Genomic DNA, 13,099 nt, shown 5'->3' on the forward strand with positions numbered 1-13,099 from the left:
CTCCCTTTTGTTGTGGGGGACTTTTTGGTGTTTTTTTATTTTGCTTTGGGGTTTTGGTCATTTGTTTTGCCTTTTTTTTTTCCTTATCTACCAGCAGAAATGAGGAATAATCTGCCCTGTCAAATTTTATCCAGAGATGTAAAGTGTCCAAAGTATTTCCAGCTTACATAAAAGATGAAGTGTATTGTGGGTACATCATATAAACAGAAGATATTCTTTATAGAGCTATTTTGCAAACTAAGACGTGTATATTAAGATGTATAAACTGTAAGAAATTAAAGCATAATTCTATTTGAGTTATAGTCATCACCCCAATGTTCAAGTATGCAAGGTAACAGAAGGAGATGTATGAAAGTGCTGTTCTTTATGACCTAAATTAAGTGCTTTACTCCTCCTTTATGCAGAACATTAAAAGAAGGTAGAAGAACTGGAGGGATTTTTATAATCTTGACAACTCTGCATGGAGGCAATCCCTATTTCCTCCACAGTCTAAACGAGTAGTTAGTACAAACCTGGAGGAGGGCACAGAACGTGTTTAGTTTAGAATTTCTCTTGTAAAGCATGAAGCAAAAGAGCCCTAAACCCGTTTGGGTCCTTCCAGAATAAGAGATGTAAATGAAAGAGCCCAGAAATTTGTTTGCCAGCTCCTGCAAAGAACACATCTACATCTATGCACAGATTCTGTTCTAATATCATCATTGCAGGAATTGCTGGAGCCCAATGCCTTTTCAAAGTAGTGCATTAATAAAACAAGAAGAGAGCTGAAGAGTCAAGAGCAGCACGGAGAACTCTACTTCGTAAAATACATAATGCAGGTTCAAGCTGGAAGCATGATTTTCAAGAAGAAAAATCCTTAGTTTAGGAAAGCACTGAACAAGCTCACGCACCTAAAACTGAAATTCCATGGTTTTATTGTATCCCTTCTTTGCTGTTTATCTGCATGTCTACAACCCCCAGTCTCACAGCAATCTATAATACATTCTTCTATTAAATTATGTACCTTTGACATATTCTATAAGAAAGGAATAGTTGTCAGACACTACTGGTATTGCTCAGTAAGACTGCAACGAGAAGGAGAAAGCTCAACAAAGCCAGTGGAAAGGCACCAGAAGTCAGCGGACACAGATGGTGGACAGAAAGCCATTGAACTGAAGCTAGGATTATTTGCATGTGCAATGCATGATGTGATCTAAATTTACTTGTTTTCTCTACCTAAATGGTCTCCTCTTAAGCCCCAAGAAAAAGTAACTACCTTGCCTCTGAAGAAATCAGAATGGAAGGGACTCCCGTGAAAAGAATGGAATCCTCTGCATGAAGATGCATGTTCTGAAGTAAAGCTTTGGAGAAAGATGAATGTATTCCTGATGCAGAAACAGCGGTTTCTACCAACATTAGCAGTAGAAATAATGTCCTTTTATCCACCTCCATTGTTTAGAGCTTAAGGGGTCATTTAACAGAGTAATGCCATTGTGACCTGCAGCCTATCTGGATATTTTAAGGCACCTATAGCAGCAGCCAAACAAAAATTTGTTTGGAGGATTTAAGACAGGGATGTAATACAAAAATGTAGACAAGCTGATACTCTGTACTGTGAACACCTAGTTAAAAAAAAAAAGTTTTCCCCCTCCTGAAATACCCCAATCAGTACTTTTATTACACATACCTCGAAGAATTCTCTCCTCATGGCAACGTAGAAAGTCCCAGATTCTAACAGTGCCGTCGTCAGAGCATGTAGCAAATTTATTATCCGTGGGTGAGAAACTGTTACATGAAGACACACAGCAGGGGAAAGAAGTCAGCATTTAACAGATTATCTATGCTTCTCAGACAGGGCAAAATTATACTGTAATGTGTTATACACTGAAGGATGCATTTTGAACATAGGGACTTTAAAGTGAATACCAGTGCCTGCCAAATGACACTTCATCACAAGCCATGAATTTAGCATAGGATTACTATCACATTGCAGTCCCCTGTCAAATGAGGAAAAAAAATCCAGAATTTATTCTTAGCACCTTCCTACTTATGACTGCACATGGTAGCACCTTCTCTGCAGGATGAGAAGCAACATCAATATGATTTGATAACTGTCACCCTAGATTTTCACGTTTGGTAATACCATAAGAAAGTGACACTGTGTAGAAGGACAGGAGAACAGTTCTTAGGAAAAAACTCCTCTTCAGCCACACGTGCTTTGCAGCAGAGAAGCAAAAATAAGGGAAAGCTGGTCACAGGAAAATGCTAGTTGGATTAACTGCTGAAAAAGTTGTACATAAAACAAGTGTACCACTTATTGTAAAAGTAATTTGGAAAAAAAACCCTCTTATTACACCCCACCGACACCATGAAAAGAATCCTACAGACACAGAAGAAGCTTCGAGATTGAGCAGTCAATATCGCTTGATGAAAGTCACTGGAAAAGCAAGCAGTTATTTAGCCATGTGATTAGAGAACATCTCCAGCAACTGACAGGCACTCACTTCCTTTCTGGTACAGTGAAAGACCATGAGGGAGCCCTCGTGAAACCCTACAGCTTTATGATTAGGAAAGGGCTTAAAATAGTAGAGAAATTGAGTGTATGGCCATGATAGTCAGACAGCAACTGAATCCAATGTAAGCACTTTTCATAACCAAACTCTGGCAGAAAATGCTGCACCCTACCAAAGAAAAATGGTGACTTTAGTGAAATGTGGTTTTGTGGCAGTGAACCATTATCACCAAGGGCCAGCACCTGAACCCGAAGAAACACTGCTTTAGCTTCATTTTGGATCTGCAGCTTCTCTTCAGGCTTACTTTAAAAACATTTCAGTATCTTACTAAAGATTCTGTGCAGGTTTACTTTAGAAACATCCTTCATTTACATCTTACTGATAGTATCACTTTAGATTCCATTTTTTATATAAATAGACATTTGCACAACTGAGGCATCAACACTGAACCAGGAGAATATCCTATAGTCTTCTTTTCAATGGCTTGCTTACAGTTTCAAGCTTGATGAACCCATTCAGTATTAACATTAGACTTCTGTATGTGGCAGTCTGCGTGGGTATTTAGTATTACTGGAAGTCTTGGCTTCACCAAGCCAAGCAGTTCTTCACTTTATTTAGTGTTTTATTATTTTGTGAGAACTATGCAGGTGTTTTATTTCTGAAGGCTTTATATTTTATTCAGTTAGATTATTAAAGACTGAATTCTTTATTTGGAATGAAATTGTTGTCTTACACAGTGCGTATAAAAAGGAATAACTGATACACATCGTCACCATATAAAAATGAAAAGAATACCAGTGCAAAATGCGGCAGACAAATACATCTCTAACATATTGCAGAGGCGGATACTGGGACAATACTAATTCAGAAAGGTGCCAGCAAAACGGTGAGAATGTGGAAACAAAAGAAAATATTGTGTTTATGTGGTGCAGGAAGTTTCCCAGAATCTGACAGAACCCATGCATTTCTGCACCCAGAATACACTTAGAGAACAGTCTAATCATGGCAATAGGTACTACAGAAAATGGTATATTGTGTATAAACCTGGCCTCTCTAATCGCCTCCTTATGTGCCTGGAACATCTTGACGTTGTTCATGTTGGACTGCCAGTATTTCACATATCCCCCGTGGTCTGCTGTCAGCATCCACATATCATTGTGTGACCAAGTCATAGCCCTTACAGGGCTGTCGTGAGCCTGTAAATTCAGAAACAAAACTTCTAGCAAACATGTTCAAATACTGTCTGACCCACACAAACACAAAAGTTAGTCAAGTTCCTACTTAACAGCTGCAACAAAGAAATGAAACCAATGATGATCTAGTTCAATTCAAGATGTTATGATGGGGAAAAAAAAATGCCTTTACTGTGTATACAAAGCTCTTCTAAATAATAAATGAAGAGTATTTGCATTTTGCTTCCAAAGTGTTTCTTTATTATTACAAATACTCACAGTATGTTCTTAAGAACAGCTAGTACAGCATATGGAGATGAAATGAGAAGCAATAAATGAATTGCCTATAGCCACAGTGTGACATGAGCAATATAAAAAAGAAAAGACCTCTAAGGCTCCAATTACCGCACTTAGACCACAGACCCATGATGAGCAGGGTGGAGATGTGTTCCTAAAACATGCTCCAGGACCTCAAGGAAATACAGAGAAATCTTGATGAGTTTACCTGCAATATTGTTTCAAAATTGAAAGTCAGTCCATTCCATAAAGTGAACTCTCCACTAGATGCACCAGTGACCAAGCGTCTCCCCTCAGGAGTCCACTGCAAAAGAAAAAAATTAACTAAACTGTGCAAACGTAACATTCAAGTATTTATTCACAATCCTCCCAATAAATTGTAAGCTTCTTTCAGGGAATCTGCAGAACTGACTATTTAGAGAATGCAATATAGACAAAAATGCAGAATTGGGCCAGAGTGCTTTTGACTTTTGTAAAAAGAGGACAAAGCCCACTGTAAAGGCAATTAAAAAAATAAATAGTTGTAGAAAAGAAACAGCTTATTGGCACCAATACATTTCTGGAACACAATATCCATACTAAACAATACTGCTGACACCGCGGAGAAGTTGTTAAAACACGCTACAAGAGCCAAACAGCACAGACACCAAAATGCCAATCCCCCAAATGAAAAAAAAAAAAGAAGAAAAAAAACAAAACGGTGGGGAATGTATCTCAAGCTCTGAGAGTAAAAAATTACTTTGTATTGACCTTACCATTTAACTTCTTAAAACTCTCCACAGAAAGACTAGACACAGAGGGTGGGTAGTGTATCTCGAGCTCTGAGAATAAAAAATGACTTTGTATTGACTTTACCATTTAACTTCCTAAAACTCTCCACAGAAAGACTAGACACAGAATTAGTCCATATATTCTACATCTAGTTTAATTTGGAAGTACTTTAACTCTTATCTTGTTTCTTTCTTCAGCTAAGAATATCACTCTAATTTAAGACAATACAACTAAAGAAACCCAACACTATACTCACCCTGACAACAAACACATTAAGACAATACAACTAAAGAAATCCAACACTATACTCACCCTGACAACAAACACTGGGCATTTTACTTTATTAGTAGATGTCCGAACAAATTTTGTTGTTACAGCATTCATAGGGTTGTTCAGCATTCCTATAGGAGGGACCAACTATGAGAGAAGAAACAAAAGATTTAGTATTGACATTCCTAACCAGAAACTGCAAGAAAAGCATCCATGCTGAACACCTGTTTCCAGAAAAGCAAGTTTTTCATTTGCAGGGATGTTATCAGTCGGTAGAAATGTTCAAAAGTCTGCATGATTTACCCTGTCAAACATCCAGAACCAGCATCTTCAAGAGCAGCTTTGCAAGCTCAGTGCATTATGAATTCTTACATCCAAAAATTAAAAGCCTACCCAATTTCAGGTTCTTTTTGTGGACATGGATTCCAACAGAACAAGATAATGCAGAGTGAAGATACCCTTCATGTCTTTAAGGCCTCTTGTGGACAAAAAGATTGCCTGTCAGCTGACAGGCAGAATCCTGTTTTCTAAACAAATTTTATCCCCAGAACTTCATCAGGGAAACCTCAGCTGACAGGCAGAATCTTGTTTTCTATACAAATTTTATCCCCAGAACTTCATCAGGGAATGGTGAGATTTTACTTACGTCATTATAATATCCTGCATCAGGCTGGATTGCTCGCATGTCTCGCTGGTCTCTCTGCCATACTCTATTCTGGAAAGAAGAAAACAGCTCCCAGTTCATACAACCACTAGACTCATTGGTAAACAACAGAAAGCAAACACCACATTGACAGCCTGTTTGGGAAATTCCAAAGCACTCCAAAGATTATAGAATAAACTCAAGTAAAAAGACCTCGGTCTCAGGAAACCTGTAGAATTTATACAGCTCAAGAACAAAGACTCAGGATGTTTAAAGTCTTAATTTTGTCAGACTAAAGCAGCTCATTTAAAATTGCAGCTGAACAGTATGAAAGGAGCAGTTCTATGGAATAAGCAACATTATTGTAACAAAGGCAAGTGGTACTCTGCTGCCCAGGGAAATAGTTTCTCTGCAAGAAGCACCTTCAATCATTTCAAAAGCTTTACTTTCAGAATAAGCATTTACACCACCAGGAGCTGTGTTGATCAACTCTCAACCAAATCCCACACAGTGACATGAGCTAGAAAGGAAGCTTCTGCAGCTGAAGCACAAAGATAACAATGCATTCACATGGATAAAACTCAGAAGATCCAGAGAAAAATGCCTTCAATTAGTGAAATTTTGTGAGCACAAACATAACCTTTTCAAAAATACTTTATGTGAATTGTTTCAGCTTCGTGCTATAGACTTTACCAATCTATATCTGTGTACATATCAGAAATGTAAGCTACAATTCTGTCAAACACAACCTTTTCAAAAATACTTTATGTGAATTAGCAAATAAATTGTTTCAGCTTCATGCTATAGACTTTACCAATCTGTATCAGTGTACATATCAGAAATGTAAGCTACAATTCTAGGTAAAACATTCCCAGCATACGCTACTACAGTTTGGTAGAATGACTTAAGCCAAGACCAAATTACATATAAACCATTTTTCTCTTTTTTAAATTTTTTTTTAATAGAACCACATCAAATTAAATCAGTAGTATTAAAGCCAGGCCTGAAATGGAATTCTGGTATATCCTAATTTTGTGTAAGCAACCAAAACATACGGAACTGATTTTTTTTTGTTTTGTTTTAATAAACAGAAGTTTGCGTGTAAGCAACCAAAACATACAGAACTGATTATTTTTGTTTTGTTTTAATAAACAGAAGTTTGATGGTTCTTATTTCAACCACAGTAAATACGGTCCTGAACTAATAAAATTTTTTTTTTTTAGAACTAGTCCACTTCTAATAGAATCTTTTTTGGGGCATTCCTGAAGTATGTGTTTTAAACGTTTGGTGTTTAAACAGATCTTAGAAGATAATTTAAATCTGTTATTAAGAAAACTTTCCAAACATTGACACCTGCGAGTTCATGCACTGGCCACAGCAGATGGAATTAATTTCATCATGTTTCTGCAATGTTGCTGCTGAGTTTCCACTGATTTCTGCATTTACAGATCTGATTCTATTGCTTCTGAACTAATATCCAGTACTTGCACAGTACCTCCTGATCATAAAATTATACTTCTTAAGAAATTAATACCACCCCTTCAGGAAAGCCAAATTACCACTTTCACAGAAATACAAAACTTCATTAAAGTTGTTCTATATCTATTAACTGTACAGAAAGGGATTTTCAGAGACCACAGCACACAGTTGCAGTGTTATTTAGGTAAAACAATGAAACAACATTTTTATGGTGCCCTGGTTTTGGAGAGGAAGAGTTAATGGTTTATCTCCTATTTCAGGAAATTTCTATTTCAAAACAATATAAATAATGTTATTGTTCTTATTTTTGAGTTATGTCCACTGAGAAGTCAGAACATCACACAAGACAGTCAATTGTGCTCCAAGGTGGAATTCCAAGACAGAATGTAAAAATAGGTGTTTACACAAAGTACAAAATCAGCTGCTTATACGTGCAGTTTTATTACCAAGGACCAAACCCCCTTGTATTCGTACTATACCAAATTTACAAGCATTTATCACTTAGTTTGAAAATGCAGAAGTAGATCCCCCAGCCTCCCAGACTGCTCTGTGGAGACTGAAAAGCACAAAACCCAAAGTTTCAGGAAAGAAAAAAAAGTTTTTCAAACAAACCCCAGAAAATTAACTAACCTCCAAATATTTAATTACAGAGGGATTGTAGTCGATGGTCTTTCGGTTCACAGCTTTTCTCATTCGCTTTCCATCGAAGGTCAGCTGTTGCATTGCTTGCTGCTGTGCAAAATCAGGCCTTTTGTAGAACAACTGCCGAGGCGCCTGGTGCTGGAACCTCGGCATATGGAAGAATCGGGGCGGGGAGCCAATTTCTGTGGCCATGGCTATCTCGTTTCTGAAAGACAGCAGAGAGTGAAACACTAGGTTACTACATAATAATGACCAAAGTGCCATATTAGTATCTCTATTAATTTAGGTTTACAAGGATGAATAACAACTTCATAAAGCAGTGTTTATTAGGAAGAAATATCTGTAAGTTCCTGAAGAATGATTATTCTTCCCCTGTACCACATAACACTAACATTAACACGGTCAAGTACTTTGTTCTCTATCACGAGGAATTTTGTATTGAAACAGATCACGATAAAGTTTGCTTTACCAAAAAAACCTCCTCAGTAAAAACAGTGTAAGTAAACGCAAGAAACGGTAAGACCCTTCAACAGAAGATGATATTTCAGACTCAATATACAACAGGAAACACCACATTTGTTATGAATTAATAAAGTTTGCTTTACCATCCCTGAACTAGAACCATGTGGGGAAAAAAATGTCCTCAGTAAAAACAGTATAAGTAAACGCAAGAAACAGTAAGACCCCTTCAACAGAAGATGATATTTCAAACTCAATACACAACAGGAAACACCACATTTGTTATGAATTAATCTATTGTCAAGGAAAGAAATTTTAAAGGGCTGCCTCAAAAACTTATTCTAGGACTTGTAAATAAAATTACATTGCCTTTACAAAACTTATAGTAAATATACCACAGATCACGTTCAACCTGTAGATACTACTTTCAATTCCATTATCACAAAATAAATGGATTACATATTTATCAAGGTTTGATAAACATAACTGAACGTAACTTCCCCCCAACAACACCCATTGAGAACATTAAGAAAATGTGAGGGACAGGGAAAAAAATTCAATATTCAGATTTTTTTTTTTCTGACAGAGGGAAATGAGTCTAAAACCTAATCTTCCAGTCTGTAAAACCCTTAAATAAGGAGATCAACTGCAGCAACCTCTCCATAATTGAAAACTACAATATACACTAACTTCAGCCATTACAACTATTCTCCAAGACAAACAAGTCTAAACTAAAATAGCATGTTTCCTTACATTAAGACATTTAAGACCTTTGGCAGGAGTAGTATCTTTTATGAGACCAACTGGTGTAACTGGAAAGAGAGATGGGCTTTCAAATAAACGTCCTGTGGCTGAAAGGCTCATTTGCCTGAAAGGTGCCCAATACCAGGTGGTGTAACAAGACCCCATCCCTGCCAATACTGTCACATCCCTAACACCCCTGTAACAACACAATTACTACATTAAACTCATCTGAAACAAGAAAGAGGTATCAAAGCTTTCTCATGCAGGAAGTATGTCAAGCACCCCTAACATCACCTCAGATTCTCTTCCAGCTCATCAGAAGGTAGATAACTGTTGTACCCAAAGTTTCAGGTGTAATGTAAATTCTCAAGGGTAAAATTAAAAGGATACTAGTGGGTTTATATCAAAAGAGAGATCGCAGCTTTTCCAAACAAACCAAACCAGCCAGCATTAAGCATGCAAGTCCATTAATAAAGTTTTTAAATGTAGTTTTAAAGTTTATGCATCACTCAGGGGAAAAAAAAATTCTAGTACTAATCTCTTTCAAGTCTAAAGATACACACCTCTCTACCAACTAGTGCTTGAAACCAGAGGGAAGAAGATGTTTTTTTCCAGAGCCACACACCTGTACTCTCTTTCAGACAGTGCAAAAATACATTTCAAGAACTATGGCCAAGAATACAGACAAAGGCATATGCTGGGGCTTCCAAAAAGACTTTGATCAAAAGTATTTGCAAGAAAACATTACATTAAAATGCTTTTTTAGAGAAACATTCCAAGCAACAAGTTCATTCATCTTTTATTCTCATCTTTCAGAAAATAAAGGGATGTTATCAGTCGGTAGAAATGTTCAAAAGTCTGCATGATTTACCCTGTCAAACATCCAGAACCAGCATCTTCAAGAGCAGCTTTGCAAGGTCAGTGCATTATGAATTCCTACATCCAAAAATTAAAAGCCTACCCAATTTCAGGTTCTCTTTGTGGACATGGATTCCAACAGAACAAGATAATGTAGAGTGAAGATACCCTTCATGTCTTTAAGGCCTCTTGTGGACAAAAAGATTGCCTGTCAGCTGACAGGCAGAATCCTGTTTTCTAAACAAATTTTATCCCCAGAACTTCATCAGGGAATGGTGAGATTTTACTTACGTCATTATAATATCCTGCATCAGGCTGGATTGCTCGCATGTCTCGCTGGTCTCTCTGCCATACTCTATTCTGGAAAGAAGAAAACAGCTCCCAGTTCATACAACCACTAGACTCATTGGTAAACAACAGAAAGCAAACACCACATTGACAGCCTGTTTGGGAAATTCCAAAGCACTCCAAAGATTATAGAATAAACTCAAGTAAAAAGACCTCGGTCTCAGGAAACCTGTAGAATTTATACAGCTCAAGAACAAAGACTCAGGATGTTTAAAGTCTTAATTTTGTCAGACTAAAGCAGCTCATTTAAAATTGCAGCTGAACAGTATGAAAGGAGCAGTTCTATGTAATAAGCGACGTTATTGTAACAAAGGCAAGTGGTACTCTGCTGCCCAGGGAAATAGTTTCTCTGCAAGAAGCACCTTCAATCATTTCAAAAGCTTTACTTTCAGAATAAGCATTTACATCACCAGGAGCCATGCTGATCAACTCTCAACCAAATCCCACACAGTGGATGAGCTAGGAAAAAGCTTCTGCAGCTGAAGCATAAAGATAACAATGCATTCAAATGGATAAAACTCAGAAGATCCAGAGAAAAATGCCTTCAATTAGTGAAATTTTGTGAGCTGTCAAACACAACCTTTTCAAAAATACTTTATGTGAATTAGCAAATAAATTGTTTCAGCTTCATGCTATAGACTTTACCAATCTGTATCAGTGTACATATCAGAAATGTAAGCTACAATTCTAGGTAAAACATTCCCAGCATACACTACTACAGTTTGGTAGAATGTCTTAAGCCAAGAGCAAATTACATATAAACCATTTTTCTCTCTTTTTTATTTTTTTTAATAGAACCGCATCAAATTAAATCAGTAGTATCAAAGCCAGACCTGAAATGGAATTCTGGTATATCCTAATTTCGTGTAAGCAACCAAAACATACAGAACTGATTATTTTTGTTTTGTTTTAATAAACAGAAGTTTGATGGTTCTTATTTCAACCACAGTAAATACGGTCCTGAACTAATAAAATTTTTTTTTTTTAGAACTAGTCCACTTCTAATAGAATCTTTTTTGGGGCATTCCTGAAGTATGTGTTTTAAACGTTTGGTGTTTAAACAGATCTTAGAAGATAATTTAAATCTGTTATTAAGAAAACTTTCCAAACATTGACACCTGCGAGTTCATGCACTGGCCACAGCAGATGGAATTAATTTCATCATGTTTCTGCAATGTTGCTGCTGAGTTTCCACTGATTTCTGCATTTACAGATCTGATTCTATTGCTTCTGAACTAATATCCAGTACTTGCACAGTACCTCCTGATCATAAAATTATACTTCTTAAGAAATTAATACCACCCCTTCAGGAAAGCCAAATTACCACTTTCACAGAAATACAAAACTTCATTAAAGTTGTTCTATATCTATCAACTGTACAGAAAGGGATTTTCAGAGACCACAGCACACAGTTGCAGTGTTATTTAGGTAAAACAATGAAACAACATTTTTATGGTGCCCTGGTTTTGGAGAGGAAGAGTTAATGGTTTATCTCCTATTTCAGGAAATTTCTATTTCAAAACAATATAAATAATGTTATTGTTCTTATTTTTGAGTTATGTCCACTGAGAAGTCAGAACATCACACAAGACAGTCAATTGTGCTCCAAGGTGGAATTCCAAGACAGAATGTAAAAATAGGTGTTTACACAAAGTACAAAATCAGCTGCTTATACGTGCAGTTTTATTACCAAGGACCAAACCCCCTTGTATTCGTACTATACCAAATTTACAAGCATTTATCACTTAGTTTGAAAATGCAGAAGTAGATCCCCCAGCCTCCCAGACTGCTCTGTGGAGACTGAAAAGCACAAAACCCAAAGTTTCAGGAAAGAAAAAAAAGTTTTTCAAACAAACCCCAGAAAATTAACTAACCTCCAAATATTTAATTACAGAGGGATTGTAGTCGATGGTCTTTCGGTTCACAGCTTTTCTCATTCGCTTTCCATCGAAGGTCAGCTGTTGCATTGCTTGCTGCTGTGCAAAATCAGGCCTTTTGTAGAACAACTGCCGAGGCGCCTGGTGCTGGAACCTCGGCATATGGAAGAATCGGGGCGGGGAGCCAATTTCTGTGGCCATGGCTATCTCGTTTCTGAAAGACAGCAGAGAGTGAAACACTAGGTTACTACATAATAATGACCAAAGTGCCATATTAGTATCTCTATTAATTTAGGTTTACAAGGATGAATAACAACTTCATAAAGCAGTGTTTATTAGGAAGAAATATCTGTAAGTTCCTGAAGAATGATTATTCTTCCCCTGTACCACATAACACTAACATTAACACGGTCAAGTACTTTGTTCTCTATCACGAGGAATTTTGTATTGAAACAGATCACAATAAAGTTTGCTTTACCATCCCTGAACTAGAACCATGTGGGGAAAAAAATGTCCTCAGTAAAAACAGTATAAGTAAACGCAAGAAACAGTAAGACCCCTTCAACAGAAGATGATATTTCAAACTCAATACACAACAGGAAACACCACATTTGTTATGAATTAATCTATTGTCAAGGAAAGAAATTTTAAAGGGCTGCCTCAAAAACTTATTCTAGGACTTAACTTATAGTAAATACACCACAGATCACATTCTACCTGCAATTCTACTTTCAATTCCATTATCACAAGATAAATGGATTACATATTTATCAAGGTTTGAAAACTTATAGTAAATATACCACAGATCACGTTCAACCTGTAGATACTACTTTCAATTCCATTATCACAAAATAAATGGATTACATATTTATCAAGGTTTGATAAACATAACTGAACGTAACTTCCCCCCAACAACACCCATTGAGAACATTAAGAAAATGTGAGGGACAGGGAAAAAAATTCAATATTCAGATTTTTTTTTTTCTGACAGAGGGAAATGAGTCTAAAACCTAATCTTCCAGTCTGTAAAACCCTTAAATAAGGAGATCA

At 36.7% G+C, this 13,099-nt stretch overlaps 2 protein-coding genes across 4 annotated transcripts in view; both read right to left on the reverse strand.

Annotated features, from left to right (window-relative positions):
• Positions 1 to 7,968, reverse strand: part of WDR33 (WD repeat domain 33) — a 57,321-nt gene extending 49,353 nt beyond the window's left edge. For 2 of the 3 annotated variants that reach the window (XM_014952122.1, XM_014952123.1), the window contains exons 1-6: positions 7,752 to 7,968; positions 5,646 to 5,714; positions 5,042 to 5,146; positions 4,167 to 4,262; positions 3,534 to 3,685; positions 1,664 to 1,761 (exon numbers count right to left, since the gene is read on the reverse strand). In XM_014952122.1, the coding sequence (XP_014807608.1) occupies positions 1,664 to 1,761; positions 3,534 to 3,685; positions 4,167 to 4,262; positions 5,042 to 5,146; positions 5,646 to 5,714; positions 7,752 to 7,955 (724 nt within the window). In that variant the 5' untranslated portion in view covers positions 7,956 to 7,968. The remainder of the gene's footprint in view (positions 1 to 1,663; positions 1,762 to 3,533; positions 3,686 to 4,166; positions 4,263 to 5,041; positions 5,147 to 5,645; positions 5,715 to 7,751) is intronic. The other variant, XM_014952121.1, reaches the window with a different exon arrangement.
• A 2,066-nt stretch (positions 7,969 to 10,034) lies between these two features.
• The window catches only part of LOC106893861 (pre-mRNA 3' end processing protein WDR33-like), a 43,720-nt gene continuing 40,655 nt past the window's right edge, over positions 10,035 to 13,099 (reverse strand). The window contains exons 2-3 of the mRNA XM_014952120.1: positions 12,047 to 12,263; positions 10,035 to 10,184 (exon numbers count right to left, since the gene is read on the reverse strand). Coding sequence (XP_014807606.1) covers positions 10,062 to 10,184; positions 12,047 to 12,250 — 327 coding nt within the window. The 5' untranslated portion in view covers positions 12,251 to 12,263 and the 3' untranslated portion in view covers positions 10,035 to 10,061. The remainder of the gene's footprint in view (positions 10,185 to 12,046; positions 12,264 to 13,099) is intronic.

Source organism: Calidris pugnax, unplaced genomic scaffold (assembly GCF_001431845.1).
Source record: "Calidris pugnax isolate Ruff unplaced genomic scaffold, ASM143184v1 scaffold232, whole genome shotgun sequence".
NCBI lineage: Eukaryota > Metazoa > Chordata > Aves > Charadriiformes > Scolopacidae > Calidris > Calidris pugnax.